The following is a 21,932-nucleotide window of genomic DNA, read 5'->3' on the forward strand; positions in this document are numbered from 1 at the left end:
GATGGGGGATGAGGCTGAAATCCTCCTGCTGGAAGCCCATAGCTGCTCATCCGCTGCACAAGACTGGCTACATTGCCAGATTTCTCCCTCCTGAGTGGTACAGCATCATCCTTGGGCTCTACATCCTTCTTAACTTCCTGAAACAAGAGATTTAAAAGACTGAGAGGCCACTTAAATTACTCAAGAGGTCAGTGATTTTAGGCAGGCGTTCAAAAGACTAACAGATTTCAGGTACTTACCATTAGGGGTGTAATAACATATTACACTTGAAAACCATGGCATCCTGCAACTAAACATATCAAAGGCCTTAATAAACTTGACTCTTCCATACAATCATGTTAGTAAAAAGGTAAGCTGATGTGCTAAGAAAATTCAGAAACAGGGGCAGCATTTTAGCCATCTACTCCAACTCTAAGAAAAGTAGCTTTGAGCCCAGAAGTCCCGTATTACAACTCTCATGTCACAGCTCATATTTGAAAACATTTGTAAACATATAAATATTACTTCAATGGTAGACCCACAGGGCAGGGCAATAAAATAATTTATTATACAAAATGATATTAGGCGATTATCTCTGCCTCAGAAAGCTCCGAGGTGTTTACAGGTAAGATACAATCGCATTGCTGAAAGACACGGGTGGAAAAGAAAGTGAGATACAAGAAACAGCGGGAGCAAGTGAGGAGAAAGGTGTAGGAGGAAAATAACAGACGTAATTTTTCTGGAAATTGTCTCCCACCTTCCTATCTTTCTAAATTAGGATATTAGCATTGGAATAGAATGTGCCAGTCAAGACTAAGAAGCCTATAAACAAGAAAGCATCAGTTCTTGATAAAAAGGCCAAGTATGTAGCAGCTACTCTACCACATCAGCTCATTAAGCGAGATTCCAGGGGAGAACAGATACTCTGAAAGAAGGAAACCATCACTTTGCACAAGAAACCCATTAAGGCAGATCAATGGCTCATCTAGTGCAGAACACAGCTCCCAGGGGCCGCAATCCCAGAGGCTCTGCAGAGAGCTATCCTGCAACTCAGATCCTCCCACATTCCCAGGGCACCCATAAGTGTTTCATGAGGGAGATACATCTCCTTTTTATGTCTGCAGCTGGCCCTGTCTAACCCCTTTCAGCACCCATGGTCCTGTCTTCCTCCACAGCATCCTTGGGGACAGACACCAGATATTTGCCCTTTGCTCCATAAAGAAGCTCCTCTCTCCCATCCGCTCTAGGCTGACACCTTACTACTCCCCCAGGCTGTTCTCCCCATCACTGAATTTCATTTGTCACAATCTTCACAGCTCTGTAAACCTGGATTGTATTTCCCCTTGGCTTTGTCTTCTCAGCTGAAGAGTCTGAGCCCTGTCATCCCCATGTCAGACAGCTGCTCCATCCCTTTAACCATCTATCCAGAGGCCTCCCTCCATCCCAGTCTCAAGGTTCCACGTAGGTATGACATGGATTAGCTTTTCCTACACACACTACTTGGCATTTGGCTCCCTCCAAGCCATCTGTTTTGTCTGCTCAGCTCCTTGCAACCAGCATGACACTGAACTACATTAGAGTTTAACAGCACTCACAAAATGGGAGTGTCCACTGTTAAATTCCCTCTCCAGATGACCAGAGGTGCTGAACAAAGACACTACCACAACTGGCTCCTGGAAATCCCATTACAGACTCTCCTCTATCCTCACAAGTCATTGATAAGTCCTTCGTTTATAAAGAATCTTCCACTTCTTAATGGAACCTTTTGTTCAGTCTCACAGGAACTTCATTCCTTTAACAACTTGATGGAGAACTTTATCAAAGACTTTCTGAAAAGCCAAGTGTGTTACATTCACCGAATCTCACACATCTGTGTGCTTAGCAAGACCCTCAAAGTCCATCAGCTTTCCCACCACCACAGAATTACAGTGTCTGGAGGAAAGCAAACACCCATTAGTACTTTGGAGCTTTTTGTGATCCACTTCAGAACAATTCTTGCATCCACCATCAGTAGCCACTGGTTGACAACTCCACTACTTAATGCAGATGTAGCAGCAATAAAATCTTTAATATAACTGAAAACAATGCCAGCAAGGCATAGATATACACTTACTCATGTTGTGTGAACTCTTAAACACGAGCTTTAAGACAACAAAACCCACACATCGATCAAGTGCCAAAACCAGCAGAAACATATTGCCCAGGACCTTGCTGGTGCTTTCTGGAACATTAAAGCCCAGGTTACCTCCTGCAGCTGTCCAGCAGGAAAAGTCTGCAGGTCTGAAAAACTACTGATGCTTTCAAAGATACTACAAACTTCAAGTCAAAAAGACCAAAGCACCTCCCTATTTCTCAAAAGAGCAGAGCAAGTAAAATAAGCAAAACTACACAGCATAATATTTCTTCCCACTCATCTACATTAGATAAAAAAGGCTTTTCAGAAAACAGTCAAGTAGTTCCTGCTGTTACTCTCCTTTATCCACAGTGACTTCTGCCCTGGAGATCTTAGCTCTGCTGAGATCCCATCTTCCAAGTCAAAAAAAAAAACCAAAAAAACCCACCCAAACAAAAAAACCACCAACCCTCCAGAAGAGCGCAGCTTCCTATCCACCTCCCATCTGAATAACATTTCACATTTCAAAGACTTTGTCATTCTCATCTTGTTTTTCAGCCAGTTACTTGCAAGTCTGATAAACTAAAAGCAATTAAATTTGCCTACAGCTGAAAGGTTTGCCACACCTTCAAAACACCCTTCTAGCTGCCTTACTGTCAAGGCCATTGTGCTCATCTGAAAAACATGCTGGTACTTAAAAACTTGCCTAGAGTGCTTCTGCCCCTGGATTTTTAAAATTATAATCTTTTGCTATGTGATTTATACAGCCTCCAAAATCTCCAAGCTGCTCCAGGAACTTCCAGTTAACCAGTTTCCCAATCGTGACACTTTCCAGTGAGGAATCAGCTCCAGGCTGCTTCCCCAACTCAGCACTTTGCACAAGACTTCAGAAGCAGCTCCTTCAATAACCTTGTAGAAAACACAGAGTTGCAAAAAGGAACTGGGGAAGCCTTACACTGGCAGTTTGTTTGAAAACATGACCTCCCTCTTTTAATTTATTAAAAGACATAAAAAAAATCAAAAGAGCACACACACAACACTTCCAAATGTTAGAACACTCTGTGAGGTAAGATCACCATAATCAATAATTTGAATTAAACAGAAAATATACTTTTAAATCCAGCAGTAGCATCAAAAGCAACAATCTGATAAACAAGTTATAAACAATAAGAAATTATTTGAGGCAAAAGCAGTGCCCACTACAAAAGACCAAGGACCCAAAACCAAAAGGAGGAAGGCTTGAGTGCCTTTCTTGCCAGGCTTGAGTCAATAATTGAGTGGTGACAGGTAGGAAATACTCAAAGGTCTAACACAAGACAATAGTTAATTTTAACAGAAACTATAATGGATTAAATTTAAAAAGAGTCTAAAATAATTCTGTGAGCAATCATTACATGCAGAAAATCTTGCAGCCAGATTCAAAGGCTGAAGATTTACTGATGAAGAATTTCATCAGCAGAAACCAGAAAGAACAATCAGACATTAGGAAAGGCTGGTACATCAGACTTTCCTAATACAGACAAGACATGAAAGTTGAACTTTGATACACAGTTAAGAGAAACCATCCTACTCCAAGGCATACAAAAGGAAAGAGGTTGCAAGGAAAAGTTCAAGGTGAGTGTGTGATAAAAACAGCAGCAGAGAGCTGCAAATCCATCAGATCTACAGTGAACAGATGTGGGTAACAACCACACGAGAGGGTCCTGCCACAGCAGATAGTGGAAAATCTAGTTTTGACAAAGAACTATGGAAGCAGTTAGGAAGCAATGCATGGATAAGCCAACAACAGCTTTTTCTATATTTAACCTACTACCCTTTAAAATATTCTTGTAAAGCAAGCACTATTTTTTTTTCATTATTAAAGAGGAACTGCAACATTAATTAGCCTTCCTCAGGGCATAAAAACCACATTAAAATCAAACCAAGTCAAAGCAAATTCAGGAATTCCTGGTCTCCACAGCTGCCCGTGGTCTACTACAGCACAACCACGGAGTTCACATCAGTGCTCCAACAGCAGGAAAATGCTCAAAGATTCATTTTCAAAAGCACACATCAGGATCCTCTGACGTAAACACCCACCAGCCCCACCAGCAACTTCATCCTGGGCATCATCATTATGGACATGTTAGGATCTCACAAAGGAAGTAATTTCTAAACAAGACAGTTTGGATCTCTGAAAACTCACACTAATCAATGTAAACATCAATAAACACCCCATTAATAATGTTAATAAGAGCNAACACAAGGAACTGAGCAGGACAGACAACCTACCTCACTGCACATGGAAACTTGCTATTAAAAAAAAAATATTAAGAGTTTCTTTAGGATTATAAACCTCATTTTACCAGGTGAGGAACCAGAAGTGGAAAGACAACTAAGCTCTGAAAACCTTTTGAAGGATGCAAGTGATTGCCCAGGCATAGAGCAAACAGGATCTGATGGAGCTGTTTAAACAATCTTCCAAGAAAAAGGGAACAGCAAGTAAAATGGAAATGAAGACTGTCACTGTACCAAGTAAACAGCTGTGTGCCTAGAGGAAGGTGCTGGAACACCATTTTCTTCCAGAAGGATGAGACTAGCCAGAGCATTGTGGAGTTGGAGAGCAAGTTGTACCTACTACTCTGGCCACAGCCATCAGCGTGAGGATGAGACATGAGATACGGGATCATTCCAGGGTTGGGGAAACCAAAACAAGTAGCTGGCAGCTGAACTGGTATCAGATCATGTTCACAGAATCCTAGAATATCTCGAGTTAGGAGGACCCGTAGGGATCACGCTTATTCCCCTTCAGAGTCTGGCTGCATTTATCCAGGAACAGCATCAATCCTTCAGGCTAGATTTTTCCAAAGCCTGCTGATGTAAAGATCTAACAGGCACATACTGGCGTTGCCAATACGCACATACAGATCAGAGACACTAAAAAGCAATTTTGAACCCTTAGTTGCCTAGAACAAATTATCAAGAAATTTTTAAATCTGGTAGTCTTATATCAGGGCTTTCGAAGACAACCAGTGGCTCTTCTCCTTTTATGGGCAAAATCTCAAAGCATAAACACACCAGAAACAGTAAGTTCTGAATGCTTTCTTTTTAAAAAAGCAGGCTTAAATCATAAAAGCCTCCAATCCCTTGTAAGAGAGAAGAAGCCAGAGTAATTTAGAGCAATGTCTTATAAGAGACTGATATGTCCAAATAAAAATGACAAGTCAATTTGCTGGATGCAGGGAATGGCAAGTTTTCTGCTCTACATTTTGGTCACCATGATTTAAAAAAGTGGCATTAAAACACAGAAACCACAGATACAGAGGCAACAACACCATCCTGAGGGTTGCTGTTAACAACAAAAGGAAAACCATGGATTTTGTTTAGACACCACCAACTCCACCTTATTTCACACCAGAGGCAGGCCTACCCTGAGTAATCTGAACTCTGGAATGCTTCCTTGTCACAAAACCTTGAATTTTTAACAAAACTTCATGTTTTAACATTTCTTTTAAAAAGACCACAGGAAGATATCTTTGATTATCATGAAAAGGCCTGCAGGTCTCATTGAGGTACCTGATAATACAAGCAGAGTTTACATGAATTTGCAGAGCTCTCTGGTATCTGGAAGGGGTCTAAATCCTGTTCCCAAGAAAATTCATCCCTATTACTGCTCTTAAAAGCTACATATAAGCTTTCTGCCCATACATCCAGAAGCAAAATTTGGCTTCAAATCAGTTTTTCACCCTATGCTTCTAGTTTTCCTTATAACCTTAAAACTAAGTCAGGCATTAAATAATTCATGTTTATTTTTAAAAAGCCTGTCAGCAGCTTATGCAATTGAAGGAATTGGAAGGACTACATACTCTTCTTGAATCCTTTGGATGGGGGATGAGGCTGAAATCCTCCTGCTGGAAGCCCATAGCTGCTCATCCGCTGCACAAGACTGGCTACATTGCCAGATTTCTCCCTCCTGAGTGGTACAGCATCATCCTTGGGCTCTACATCCTTCTTAACTTCCTGAAACAAGAGATTTAAAAGACTGAGAGGCCACTTAAATTACTCAAGAGGTCAGTGATTTTAGGCAGGCGTTCAAAAGACTAACAGATTTCAGGTACTTACCATTAGGGGTGTAATAACATATTACACTTGAAAACCATGGCATCCTGCAACTAAACATATCAAAGGCCTTAATAAACTTGACTCTTCCATACAATCATGTTAGTAAAAAGGTAAGCTGATGTGCTAAGAAAATTCAGAAACGGGGGCAGCATTTTAGCCATCTACTCCAACTCTAAGAAAAGTAGCTTTGAGCCCAGAAGTCCCGTATTACAACTCTCATGTCACAGCTCATATTTGAAAACATTTGTAAACATATAAATATTACTTCAATGGTAGACCCACAGGGCAGGACAATAAAATAATTTATTATACAAAATGATATTAGGCGATTATCTCTGCCTCAGAAAGCTCCGAGGTGTTTACAGGTAAGATACAATCGCATTGCTGAAAGACACGGGTGGAAAAGAAAGTGAGATACAAGAAACAGCGGGAGCAAGTGAGGAGAAAGGTGTAGGAGGAAAATAACAGACGTAATTTTTCTGGAAATTGTCTCCCACCTTCCTATCTTTCTAAATTAGGATATTAGCATTGGAATAGAATGTGCCAGTCAAGACTAAGAAGCCTATAAACAAGAAAGCATCAGTTCTTGATAAAAAGGCCAAGTATGTAGCAGCTACTCTACCACATCAGCTCATTAAGCGAGATTCCAGGGGAGAACAGATACTCTGAAAGAAGGAAACCATCACTTTGCACAAGAAACCCATTAAGGCAGATCAATGGCTCATCTAGTGCAGAACACAGCTCCCAGGGGCCGCAATCCCAGAGGCTCTGCAGAGAGCTATCCTGCAACTCAGATCCTCCCACATTCCCAGGGCACCCATAAGTGTTTCATGAGGGAGATACATCTCCTTTTTATGTCTGCAGCTGGCCCTGTCTAACCCCTTTCAGCACCCATGGTCCTGTCTTCCTCCACAGCATCCTTGGGGACAGACACCAGATATTTGCCCTTTGCTCCATAAAGAAGCTCCTCTCTCCCATCCGCTCTAGGCTGACACCTTACTACTCCCCCAGGCTGTTCTCCCCATCACTGAATTTCATTTGTCACAATCTTCACAGCTCTGTAAACCTGGATTGTATTTCCCCTTGGCTTTGTCTTCTCAGCTGAAGAGTCTGAGCCCTGTCATCCCCATGTCAGACAGCTGCTCCATCCCTTTAACCATCTATCCAGAGGCCTCCCTCCATCCCAGTCTCAAGGTTCCACGTAGGTATGACATGGATTAGCTTTTCCTACACACACTACTTGGCATTTGGCTCCCTCCAAGCCATCTGTTTTGTCTGCTCAGCTCCTTGCAACCAGCATGACACTGAACTACATTAGAGTTTAACAGCACTCACAAAATGGGAGTGTCCACTGTTAAATTCCCTCTCCAGATGACCAGAGGTGCTGAACAAAGACACTACCACAACTGGCTCCTGGAAATCCCATTACAGACTCTCCTCTATCCTCACAAGTCATTGATAAGTCCTTCGTTTATAAAGAATCTTCCACTTCTTAATGGAACCTTTTGTTCAGTCTCACAGGAACTTCATTCCTTTAACAACTTGATGGAGAACTTTATCAAAGACTTTCTGAAAAGCCAAGTGTGTTACATTCACCGAATCTCACACATCTGTGTGCTTAGCAAGACCCTCAAAGTCCATCAGCTTTCCCACCACCACAGAATTACAGTGTCTGGAGGAAAGCAAACACCCATTAGTACTTTGGAGCTTTTTGTGATCCACTTCAGAATAATTCTTGCATCCACCATCAGTAGCCACTGGTTGACAACTCCACTACTTAATGCAGATGTAGCAGCAATAAAATCTTTAATATAACTGAAAACAATGCCAGCAAGGCATAGATATACACTTACTCATGTTGTGTGAACTCTTAAACATGAGCTTTAAGACAACAAAACCCACACATCGATCAAGTGCCAAAACCAGCAGAAACATATTGCCCAGGACCTTGCTGGTGCTTTCTGGAACATTAAAGCCCAGGTTACCTCCTGCAGCTGTCCAGCAGGAAAAGTCTGCAGGTCTGAAAAACTACTGATGCTTTCAAAGATACTACAAACTTCAAGTCAAAAAGACCAAAGCACCTCCCTATTTCTCAAAAGAGCAGAGCAAGTAAAATAAGCAGAACTACAGACAGCACAATATTTCTTCCCACTCATCTACATTAGATAAAAAAGGCTTTTCAGAAAACAGTCAAGTAGTTCCTGCTGTTACTCTCCTTTATCCACAGTGACTTCTGCCCTGGAGATCTTAGCTCTGCTGAGATCCCATCTTCCAAGTCAAAAAAAAAAACCAAAAAAACCCACCCAAACAAAAAAACCACCAACCCTCCAGAAGAGCGCAGCTTCCTATCCACCTCCCATCTGAATAACATTTCACATTTCAAAGACTTTGTCATTCTCATCTTGTTTTTCAGCCAGTTACTTGCAAGTCTGATAAACTAAAAGCAATTAAATTTGCCTACAGCTGAAAGGTTTGCCACACCTTCAAAACACCCTTCTAGCTGCCTTACTGTCAAGGCCATTGTGCTCATCTGAAAAACATGCTGGTACTTAAAAACTTGCCTAGAGTGCTTCTGCCCCTGGATTTTTAAAATTATAATCTTTTGCTATGTGATTTATACAGCCTCCAAAATCTCCAAGCTGCTCCAGGAACTTCCAGTTAACCAGTTTCCCAATCGTGACACTTTCCAGTGAGGAATCAGCTCCAGGCTGCTTCCCCAACTCAGCACTTTGCACAAGACTTCAGAAGCAGCTCCTTCAATAACCTTGTAGAAAACACAGAGTTGCAAAAAGGAACTGGGGAAGCCTTACACTGGCAGTTTGTTTGAAAACATGACCTCCCTCTTTTAATTTATTAAAAGACATAAAAAAAATCAAAAGAGCACACACACAACACTTCCAAATGTTAGAACACTCTGTGAGGTAAGATCACCATAATCAGTAATTTGAATTAAACAGAAAATATACTTTTAAATCCAGCAGTAGCATCAAAAGCAACAATCTGATAAACAAGTTATAAACAATAAGAAATTATTTGAGGCAAAAGCAGTGCCCACTACAAAAGACCAAGGACCCAAAACCAAAAGGAGGAAGGCTTGAGTGCCTTTCTTGCCAGGCTTGAGTCAATAATTGAGTGGTGACAGGTAGGAAATACTCAAAGGTCTAACACAAGACAATAGTTAATTTTAACAGAAACTATAATGGATTAAATTTAAAAAGAGTCTAAAATAATTCTGTGAGCAATCATTACATGCAGAAAATCTTGCAGCCAGATTCAAAGGCTGAAGATTTACTGATGAAGAATTTCATCAGCAGAAACCAGAAAGAACAATCAGACATTAGGAAAGGCTGGTACATCAGACTTTCCTAATACAGACAAGACATGAAAGTTGAACTTTGATACACAGTTAAGAGAAACCATCCTACTCCAAGGCATACAAAAGGAAAGAGGTTGCAAGGAAAAGTTCAAGGTGAGTGTGTGATAAAAACAGCAGCAGAGAGCTGCAAATCCATCAGATCTACAGTGAACAGATGTGGGTAACAACCACACGAGAGGGTCCTGCCACAGCAGATAGTGGAAAATCTAGTTTTGACAAAGAACTATGGAAGCAGTTAGGAAGCAATGCATGGATAAGCCAACAACTGCTTTTTCTATATTTAACCTACTACCCTTTAAAATATTCTTGTAAAGCAAGCACTATTTTTTTTTCATTATTAAAGAGGAACTGCAACATTAATTAGCCTTCCTCAGGGCATAAAAACCACATTAAAATCAAACCAAGTCAAAGCAAATTCAGGAATTCCTGGTCTCCACAGCTGCCCGTGGTCTACTACAGCACAACCACGGAGTTCACATCAGTGCTCCAACAGCAGGAAAATGCTCAAAGATTCATTTTCAAAAGCACACATCAGGATCCTCTGACGTAAACACCCACCAGCCCCACCAGCAACTTCATCCTGGGCATCATCATTATGGACATGTTAGGATCTCACAAAGGAAGTAATTTCTAAACAAGACAGTTTGGATCTCTGAAAACTCACACTAATCAATGTAAACATCAATAAACACCCCATTAATAATGTTAATAACAGCAATTCTTACATCTCTACTCTAACAGTTTGCTTGAAGTTTAGTGGTTGGAAAATGACACTGCCCACAGGTCTCGTGTCTGAGCTACCACTACACCCAACCTGAACATTCCCAAGACTCCTGTTCATTGGCTTCACAAGGAAGGCAGTTTTCTTTGGTTTTTGGTGGGTCTTAAGTCAGCCTTGTATATCCAAACCATCAGAGAGAGTCTGTGTTGTGACAATGCCAACAGAACACCCCAGGATGCTTCAGCTTGTTCTGAGATGAGGCTTTTAACAGCTGCCAGCCAGCAAAACCAAAATGAAAACCTGACATTAACTGCAGCTGGAAATTTTAATATTGTTATTATGACAGTCCACTGCAGTTCAAGGCCTTGTCAGTGTTTCCATTAGCAGCACAGATTTTATGCATTTATGACTTGGCAGTACAAGGTCAATACAGACTGTCTCTTGGCACAAAACACGTTAAACTGGGAAATAACCACCCACTTCTTCTGTTGCAAACTACAGCACTAGTCATAAAGGTTTAAAGTTTTCATAATCTCCACTAAATGTGTGTTTTGCAACACTTAAATTTGCTGAAATCACTAAAGGCTGATATGCAAAACCGAGTATAAATTTATCTCGACAGCAAAAAAAAAAAAAAAGACTGGGGTGATCTTAAGGGGCTGTTGCTTTAATTGCACCTGTCACAGTTCAATGCACATGTTTACATATGAAAACCTCAAAACCATTTAGTACAGCAACATGCGAAGCAAGAACTACTCTTTACATGCAGACAAAAATCCAACACATCTAAATTCATCCACAGCCTCATGATGCCTATTAAAATAAGCAAATATGGGGGCAGTCCTGACCTACTTTGGAAGCGAGGGAGGAGCTGCCTTCCCACCATCAGCTGCTCACCCACCCATCGCTCCAGCAGGGACAGCTGGATCCCCCCCACTCCCCTCGCCAGAAGCCAAGAGCACTCAGATCAGCGAGGCAGTGGAGATACAGAAAACAGGTCAGATCGTCTGAAAGGCCACGAGTTAAAAATATGAATTCTGCTGCTGAATTATAGGGCACAGGGAAGTTCATTATCCAATGAGTCTAAATCCTTAGCTAGATTCTTCAAGCATAAACATTAAGACTTGAGCTGCCCATCTCCTATTTATGTCATTATACAAAGAACAATCATCTTTTGAGTCCTTATATTAATTCCACTATAACATCAGCCTGTACAAAAGCAATGTGCATTTCTGTTACTGGCTGAGTACATTTTAAAGCAAGACCTCAAGAAGCAGAAAATGGTCTCAATCTCTGAAGAGGCTGAGATGAAGAATACACAGAGATGAATGTCTGAGCCTCCACATAAAATTATCTCATCTCTTCCCCATCAGAGCAGCAATAAAGAACTCATGGACTGGCAAATTAGGTTCATGATTCATATTTTACCAAGCAGAAAATAAGGAACTTGGAACTGAACCTGTCATTTTAGGGGAGAGGGAAGAATTGGCAGTTCGTAATAAATCTACAGGCAATAGTTTCATTTATACAAGACACAGCCTTGAAAACCCCATCACTGAAAAATAACACATATAAATGTGACTGTATATAAATACATATAAAAATCTGTACATCTGCCTGCAGAAGAGAGACTGTCAGCCCCAATCTGTTCAATTGCAATGAAACACCGCAGTTCCTGGAATACAAAAATCTTCACATAACTAATTATTTAAGCCTCCGTTACCTCTCTCATTTACAGTTTTAGTTACAGCAAGACAGGCAGGCACAGGGCAGCTTTAGCTTTTACAGTGCCACTCACTCCAATCCAAGGTATCCCACATCCCTTCATTTTGCCAGTGTCTCCTTCTTGACTAGAAAACATGATTTCTCACTCTCAGTGCAGGTACCCACAGAGGCAAAATATTTAACAAAGGCAAAGAAAGAAAGATGAGCGATGTGCATCTATTCCTTTCCCATTACTTTCCATGAACTGAAGGGACAGAGCAAGAAAGTTTATGAACCAAAACTGCTGAGAAGCTCCTGAGCTCCTTCCCTGAAGCATTCGGGAGATCAGAGCAAATTCGACCTCCCAACAGAAGAACTCGGCTGGGAGAGGTCAGAGGCTGCCACTGACTCCCTAGAGGATTAAATATTAATTCTTGAAAATAGAAACAAATCACCTTAAAAGATGAAAGCAGTTACCATGTGAAAAATGGGCAAACTCGATAACCTTTGTTTTGCAAGACAATTTACCTTCTGGACAGTTTAACACATGCCATGGGTCGATTTTTTGGGGGCCTAATTTATGGTTGAAGTAGGGACTGTTTAACAGTAAATCACTGGGTTTAAGTGCTGACCTACAATCAGGCTGAACCAACAGTAAGGCAGTATCACTCCCTGTCTTTCCTCTTCCAAAACTGAAACTGCTTCATAATCTGACTTCTGTACATCCCAGTCAAAGGCACTTCCATTCCTAACTGAAGTTGGAATAAAGTTTCCAGCTGACATGAATCTCCAGTAGTTTCCACAGGAGGTACAGACACAATGCTGTGGCAGGAACTCTTACTGTAGCTCCTCAACACAGCACATCTCCCTCCAAGGCCATCATCTGCTGAGCATGGTTTTGGAAATCCCTCTAAATATCCCTTATGAGAGTTTTACACAGAGCTATCCATTTCAGTTGGAAGTTCTCACACTCTTTAAACAAAAGAAAGGATGCAAAGTCCTGGAAGACAAAGTTCCCAGCCATCAAGTGATGCCAGAAGACACCAATGGACTCTGTGCACAGTAGAGTTTCATAAACGGTTGGAGAAAAAAGCTGAATTATTTACATTTGCGGCTGCTGCAGATTGAAATTGCAATTTCTAACTTCCTCCCTCAAGAATAAAATATAATTAGCTACAGAAGTGACTCAAACCAGTCACACTTCTCCAGTTTCCAGACAGAGCCTCAGCGTTGCCTTTATTAATAATCACACCCACATCAGGTAACACGGTTTAACAAGTTACCAACATTTTTAAATGTGTTATAATCTATGCTAAATATAGATCAGATAATCATCCTGTCATGCTGTGTAGGAAGAAACATCATCAATCAGGCAAGGTACAACTTCTTTCTCACAATATGTAACACATGGGGTAAGCAGGATCTCCAGGAAGCATAAAAAATTAACTGAGTCTCTTCAGACTTACAAACCTGAGCCATTGAACAAATGTAACACCTGAAGGTCAAGAACAGACAAACAGCTGGACTTTCCTACATAAGGAAAACTTACCTCTACAGAGGGAACGCAGAAGCAGGCTTGGAATTTCAGATCTTGATACAAATTATATATATTATTATACATGCATATATTTTCTACATATATAATAATTAAATTTTGTCCTGGAAAACTGGATACCTACAAGCAAGTGTCAAAACAGATTGTGACATGAAGTCTTGTCAATATTTGTAAAATACAAGAGACATAAAAAGATGCAAACAAAACACCAAAGCCCAGATGCAAGAAAGGAGAGCAGTCAACTCACCACGTCTACCAGTAGCAAAGAATCCTAAATTAACAGGAGTAACTAGAGGAAACACAGACCTTTACATCAATGTTTCCCAACCATTTAATTAAGAAAAAAGTTATTTTTAAAACACGTCTAAATATAATACCTTAATAATATTTTATGGTGTTGCCATGTTCACAGCCAGATAAAAAAATCTTAAAATGCTGATTGCATTTATTTTCTATTATATTTTCTTATATATATGAAAATTTAATTATATATTTTGTAATTGTTTTCTAGAATAACAGTTAATGCCCTGTCAACCACCAGCCACCAAACAGTGCTTTAGATAACGAAAGCAGGAATCACACATGGCAGAGGGTGAGACAGAGATCCAGCTCCCTCAGCACGTGTGTTTTATCAGCTGCCCCCACGCGGGAAGACAGGAAGACACTTCTTTCTCTTCTACCAGTTAAGTGCCTCTATTGCTGGTCCAGAGAAACACGGGATCCATTAACCACTACAGGTCCCCTTTGATGTTTAACTCAGAACATCCCTCATTCCTTCTCACCATCATCCTGACTTCCTGCATCTGCTCTGTCAGACTCAGCTTTCTTCTTCCCTGCATTCCTTTTCCAAGGCACCCATCTCTTTTCATTCCCTGTAAAGCCTCCAGCACTTCACTCATGGCCACAAGTTAAAACACTGACTCATCTACGTCCCTTCACAAGTCCTGCCTAAGACACAAAATTAAATGCTTAAGAGAATGTCAAATAAGGGCTAAAAACATAAATCTCAGAATCTCAGGGGAGATAAAAACAGGTTTAAAGTTCAAGTTTTATCAAAGATTCACACATTAACATTTTTAACTGAAAATGCATCTTGCTTTCTGTTCCTCTTTTGTCAGCTCTGTCACAGGGCCCACTGCCATAACACCAAGTCCAAAGCTAACAAACTCACATATATACACCAAAATATTATTTTCAGCAAGTGAAAAGCATCCAAAAAGCTTGTTAAGCCAAGAAAATAATTATCACATTAAACTTTCATATCAGCTCATAATATTGGATAAACCCAGTGTTCAAGGAAGCAAAACATACACTCAAAAATAAATTTAATACTGAAAACACTACAGTAGATTAGTAGTGATTTGGACGAGTCATCCAAAATGATGACCCATCTTAAAAAAAAAGATTCATAAGCAGTGCAAGTGTTAGGAGATGACAGTCCAAAAGAGCTACTCTCATGCAGGTTTATTGTCAAATTCACATGTAGATTACTTCATTTCACCTCATAAAAAAAGCAAAATGACAGATTTAATATTAACTGTGTTGGGTTGTACAGACATAAAGCAAAGTACTAAAATTACAGGGCTGGAATGCACTCCCAGAGCCTCCCGGAATGTAGCAAACATTACACGTTACAGTACCTGGATAACTGATCTTTTTGGTATTATTCCATATGCTAATTCCAGAGTGCATATTTATGGCCATATTCTAGAGTTCTGGACACAGGGAAGGTATAAACTTTAAAGTGAGTTTCCTGCACCTGTCCAGTCAATTATTATTGACTGAGACACCGACAAAGCTTTGTGCAGTTTACTCAACAATGGTTGCAAATGATGGAGCACACCCTGTTTGGAAGCCTCCAGCCAGGGAATGGTTGCCTTTCTCCCTTGCTGGGAGAGGAAGTTATAAGATTATGCATAAATCAAGTGTAACAACTAAATAAGGAAGGACAAAAGAGCAGACTGCTTCATGTGACTACAGGAATAACTACATGTACAAACCTGTTGCCCCTCCCATACAAACCACTGCACCCAATCGGAGCAGCTCGGAGATTATCCAGGAGTGTGCAGTTACCACAGAGCAACATCACAAGCTGATCTGGCCTTTAGAAAAGCAAGAGGCACGTGTACAGTCACGAAACTTTGATTACTCAAATGAGAGAGAATAATTAGCATATTAAGTGGTATTCACACCAGTCATTAATCACGCTTTATATCCTGCTGTCCTTTGGAACAGCACCTTAAGTTCTCCTCCATATCATGTCACTAAGTCAAAATTTAGATGCTCTTTCCATTTCTCCCATGCTCTTGACAACACAGTATTTTCAAATATAGAATATACAAATATATGTTAAAATACTAAGTACTACAAGAAGCACCTGTGTTTTCCTCATTCTGTGTTCACATTCAGCCATTGAAGAATTCACGATGCTACAGATTTTTACTCTTACAGTGAAAAAACAGTTTGCAAATCCAAACTGAAATCTCCTTGTTAGATGATTTTTTAAAATTTCTTAAAGCACAGTTGCTCATCTAGAACAGGGGAAGGGCCATACAATTTCAACAAATTTTCTGCAATTAAATAGTTCACTTTTGAGGAAAGCATCTGTGACATTTCATATCTAATAGTCCATCAAGATAAATAACTCAAATAGTCACATCACTTTCATGATCTCTTTCTAAACACCATACCCATATTGCCTTGGAATATGAAATAATTCACACGTCCCCAACCAACACAAGAATAAAATTCCTATGTGGACACAGTGAAAATATGAAAAGACAACGTGGCACGCAAGTGCCCACAAGTGGCTGTGCTGGCAGAGCTGTGAAGCAACAGTGAAGTCTGAGACCATCTGCAAACTCAAACTATCATCAAGACTTCCCCTCTTCATGCCACATACAGTCACTTCACAGAGGGACCTCAGAGGGTAAGGGCCTGACTGGTATGAACCCAAGCAGTCAATCCAGAGACTCATCTGGAAAAGTCACAGGAATAACAATAATCCATGATGAGCTCTGCACCCCAGCAACAACTCATATGTGACTGTATGCCTGTAGATCAGTGCCATTGGATGTATCTGCCAAGGTTTTCAGATGTTGGGATTTTTTTAACTATTATTTTTAGAAACAGTAGTTTGCCCACCATAAGCAAGGCTCACCCAAGCCATTTACCTTGACATTCCGGTTGGAAAACAACTGTTTCCTTGTTTATTCAGGCCAAAACAGCTGGCTAGCAGAGACCCTTCTCTCACCCCACAAGCACAGGAATCATTATCACCGTTCTTGCAAATCCAGATGGGATTAGCAGGAGCAGCTCAGGCAAACCCAGAAGGCACCTCCTGATATGACACTCTTCTCCAGTGGCCCTATTTTCTCCAAAAGCCAGAAGAAAAATCAGCAGGAACAATGGGTGGCACCAGAGTATTGGCAACAGGTCTCAAAGCACCAGCCTGAACACTCAGCTTCACTCCTCACCCGGAGACAAAGAGCCACCTTATATCCAGTGCTTCTCTCATATATTCAGCACTGAAATCGAAATTACTTAATATGGCTTTCAATCTTGCATGTAATCTTTGTTTCAGAAAAACAAGAACTGCCAGCTTCGAAGCAAACATCGCCCTGTCACAGGCTCTGCCTGCTCTGCCTGAGAAGGCAACAACACCTCCGAGCTCCTGTGTCACCTCCCTGCACGATGCACCGCAGTGACAGTCTCCTCAAAACAATAATAAAGCAAAGGGAAAGGTTGTATAAACTGAAATATCATTTGAGCAATAGGACTGATAAATTGCTGCGTATCTTATTTTCTCCAAGTCTTACCCAGATGCAAAGAATTCAGACAGAATACTTAAAGGAGCAAACACCAAAATGCTGGAAACAGGTATTTTAATCTATTCCTTAAACACATTAGATGCATACAATTTAACCTATATGCATTGTTTAAAAGTTATTAATCTGCTTTTTGAATTAATGCTATTATACTTTTTAACTGCACCCAGGTTAGAATTAACTTAGAACACAGAGTCTGCCTTGTCCATGATCTGGATTCCATGATTCCTGTTTAGAGTTCTGGGCGAGGTCAGTTTACTATTTTTGAAAAGGAATTACGGAAGACGCTAGGCCTGAAGGAGCTTTCAGCCAAAACTTGTCTCCCTGGTTCACAGCCCAGTGTTTAACAGCATCCCACCACTGAGAACATAGGACAGAGGCAGCAAAGACAGGCTTAAGAAGGTAAGGCAGCTGTGCTAATACTCTAAAGTGCTGGTCTGGGGGTGATGTTAAGGGAAGGAAAGGGGCCTGGGCTATTTCATTTACACAAACACATAGACCAGGAAGTTGAACAGAAAGAATCACCTAAAAACAAATCATCCTCTGAAAAAGGAATTCTTCATGCAAACACCATAGCTGTCTGGTGTTTTAAGTATCTGATGCACTATGGAAGGGCAGATAAGCTAAACCAAGCCCAAGTAGTTTTATTACACAAAGAACTCTAAGACCAAGAATTTACATTACATATTAAAACAAAATCTAAAAATCATACTGCAACCACAGCTTTTAAATTCGTGCTGTTCACATTCACTACCCCGAAACACGAAATCTGTTTACAACATTTGATGTTAAGAACATAATGAAAATAAAGCGAAGCTTACCACCTCCAAGGACATATTTGCTCGAACACGCCCAGTGTTGCAGGGCTTTTTCTTTTTTTTTTTTATTTAGGGGGAGGAAGAAAAATGTCACAGCGAGCAAAGTTCACGTGTTAACCTGGAAAGGATCCAGGCTCGGCACTGGAGCGGGAGCAGCTGCACACACCTGTGCAGGCAGGAAGCTCTCCCTGCTCCAGCTCTGTCGCCGAGCAGGCGGTCGAGGGGCTGCATGTCCCAAACACGCTCGGAGAAGTTTTGGGACATGTCCCCAAAGCCTGCTGGCAAACTTCACTGATGAGAGCTACTAATTAATCCACCCGCTGCTCCTCCCTCGTCCGAGTTACTGCCTTCAGCTTATGATCGAACTGGTTTTACTACCGTGAAAAGCCTATTACTCACAATAGAGCCGGTTATAAAACTGAGATAGCGATAAACGAAATAAAACAAGGAACTTCAGTCCTTTAAAAGCTTCTCAACCATGAAGGAACAAAAAAACTTCAAAAATGAGCAGAAGGAAGAACACCAAATCATCACTTTCAGCTTAGCAACAAAACGGGTGTCTGGAAGTGACAAAGTGAGTGAACAGAGCTACTCAAAATAAATAAATAAACAAAAATAAACAAATTGTCAAAAAATATGCAAAAAAAAAAAAGGTAAGATTCATTGGCCAAAGAAAGAGGGAGATCTGGGCAACTTCCTGAAGAAGGCGAGTCCTGGACTCTTGATCTTTACTTTCAGAGAACTGTTCCTGTATATTATATATAAATCTACAAACAGGAACGAAGCCCAACCCAAATCCAAAAAGCCTTCCACATTCCACACGCCTTAGCATATCCAAAAACCTCACACATGCCAACTAACAGCATTATTGCACTGCTCAAACCCACACTGCAGGTGAATGAACATTTTACACTGCGATGGATTTTAGAACGGAAAAGTCACTCTCAAAGAAAACAATAGAAGTCTGCTAGGTTTCCACTGCTAATTCCTTTCAGGAATTTATGAAGTTGTTTATTTTAAATTGCCCATACAGGAAGAAGCAGAAAAATGGCAATAACAATGTCAGAAACAAGAACTCTAATTCAAATATTCCAACCCCACTCAGAACGGATATTCACACAGTTCAAACAGGAATCTCAAAACAGGTTTTGTTAAAAACATTGGAAATGTACACACTCCAAAACCCGGCACTGCAATACAGGCAGAAAATCTTTAAAAAGCCCTAGTACTGAAAAGTGAATTCAAGGAAATGAGCTTCACAAATATGCAGTGTAATTGCTCGTACTTTTTTTTTTTTTTTAACCTACTTGTTTTCAACTATAAAGCTCTGCTTTCAGGACTGCTCTGGACATCCCACCCACTGATTTGCCTCCCTGCCTTTACATCTCTTCCACTCCCCATCCAATGCAGTGACACTGCCACACTAATACCTGAGTATGTTTTGGAGGCTTTATGGGATTCCCCTCAGCTGAGTCTGTTTATTCTCTTTCTTTTAAAGCAAAATTATGCAAGTGGAAGTCAGCACCAAGAACTGCACCTTCTGGGACAGACTGTCTCAGACCTCTGGTTAACCGGTCAAGTGATGAGCTCATGGAAAATGCCGAGGTCCCAGCTGGCACTGCCAACCAGGCACCACCAAGCTCTCACCCTTCTTCAGGATCTCAGTATCAATAGGTAAAATGCTTGGGTAGGATCCAGTAAAACCCAACCAAAAAGTTACCAGAAGATGATACAAAGTACCAAGCATCAGCATTACATCAGTATCCACAAGAAGCGTCCATACATTCCCTTCTGCACTGGAGTATTTGAAAGTTGAATAGTGCTTACCTCGCCGACACTGTACAATAAAATAACCCATTTAAAAACACAGCTTCAGCTTCCTTTGCTGCAGTTCTGACAGCAAAGACTCAATTGCTACCACTACATGAAACATAAACCTGCTACCACCATGTAAAATTACTTTGCAGTGTTTTGAAGACTTGAGGGGAAAAAAAAAAAAAAAGACAATCAAAAAGAAAGGAAGACATAATCAAAAAGCTATTTCCCGCATTAACAACTCCACCTGAAGTTGACAGACTCAGTCATACTTCAAACAGAAGAGGCACATTTGTCTAAGCACGCAAAAGTCAAAGCATGAGGAGTGGTTTAAAATGTCAGTAAATCCAGTACATGAGCAGAGCCAAGCAGGAAGGAGCAGAAGGGACTGACCTGCTTTAGCAGTCACGATACAGTCCGAATCTGGGGCATCCAACATATCCAGGCAGCATGGAGCAATAATCCTCCTGTCGGCATTTTGCTTGTCCTTCAAACAGCCAAGAGCCAACCTCGTGCTGCCTGACAGCCAAGGCCAGTTGCAGCTGGCACCAAGGCAACAAGCTCCTTCCCTGCCCTCAGACAGGATGGAGAAGAGACAAACTAACAAAGCTAGCAAAACCAAACTAGATGGAATTAGACCCTCCCCCCAGTTCTCCTGCAGTTGATGGAAATCAAAGGCTTTTATTTCTTTCAAATAAAAACTTATCTTCTGTAATAACATCTAGCATCCAGACAGGTCCATCTGCACCCAGTTTAGTCTGCCATATTTATTATGTTTTTAAATATTTTACACATGAAGGCAAATCTAGTGGATAGCACACGCACTTTCAGCTTCCAATGTTAATCTTTCTCAGATAAGCACAGATTACAATTTACCATCCAAATTCTGTGTGGAGAGGTTATATGTTGGCCTCAGTTCAATTCTTAACAAACCAATTTATATATATACATATATATAGCACCAAAAAACCACCACAAATTTAACCATGCAACGGATTCAGCCCAGATCCCCATTTAATGCACGAAATTACACTCATAACAGGAGAATAAGATTATCCTTTCAGGAAGTAATAAATACTCAAGTACAGCCCCAGAATTTTGCAATCAAACTTGTAAAACTTGTTGCAACCCTCAGTCCTGTCCATAGCAAATGTGCCCTCTCTGGTTACATTTCTGCTGACCTGGGAGATCTACCCCATACACTCAAAGTTCCCCCTCAGTCCTCCTGGCCTGGCTGTCCTTCCAGCTCTTTCTTTCTCACTACGCCCTTCAGACCTTTGCCCTCCTTTCCCTTTCGTGTGGGTCACAAGAAGTTGGCAATATGTGTCCCTCTTCAGCATCCTTATTGTTATTACCCCTCCCAGTTGTGGTGGTGGTAAGCTACTGGGCACCGTAGCAAACAAGTAAATCCATTTCTTAAGGGACCTTCCTCATTCACAAGGCCAAAGTACAACTCTGCTTCTTTCCATGTCCCTCCTGCATTTCACCCACATCTTGAGGGTGTTAACATCACACCAGGCCAAGCTGGGGCATTTGAGTTTAGCTGGTGAGGCCTGGTACTTGCAGCAGTCTGGTCATAGTAGCATTTCATAGATTCTGCAGTATGATCCAACAACCTACTACAGCAACAAATGAGAACAGTTCTGGATGAGACAGAAAAAAAAAACCCACCACTTTTCTGCAGCCGTCTTCCCAGAAACAGTCTCTCAAACTATCTCTACCTGTAAATTAACTTTTAAGAAACTATAATCAAACTGACCTTGAAGAAAACCCATGACTTTCACTTCCCTAACAATTAATGCTTTCCTATCATCTCATCACTGCACTCTAAACAGACCATCTTAGGAGAAAAAGTTCACAGGATCAGCCTCATAATTGCACTCAACTCCAGCACTAAAAAGGAAAGTTACCCCTATTGTTGTG

At 40.8% G+C, this 21,932-nt stretch overlaps 1 protein-coding gene across 1 annotated transcript in view; it reads right to left on the reverse strand.

The window, feature by feature from the left end:
* The window catches only part of CD2AP (CD2 associated protein), an 87,233-nt gene that overhangs the window by 41,076 nt on the left and 24,225 nt on the right, over positions 1 to 21,932 (reverse strand). Inside the window, exon 3 of the mRNA XM_017813129.1 lies at positions 5,938 to 6,091. Within this exon, the coding sequence (XP_017668618.1) occupies positions 5,938 to 6,091 (154 nt within the window). The remainder of the gene's footprint in view (positions 1 to 5,937; positions 6,092 to 21,932) is intronic.

This window comes from Lepidothrix coronata, unplaced genomic scaffold, assembly GCF_001604755.1.
Source record: "Lepidothrix coronata isolate B3197 unplaced genomic scaffold, Lepidothrix_coronata-1.0 Scaffold39, whole genome shotgun sequence".
NCBI classification, from domain to species: domain Eukaryota; kingdom Metazoa; phylum Chordata; class Aves; order Passeriformes; family Pipridae; genus Lepidothrix; species Lepidothrix coronata.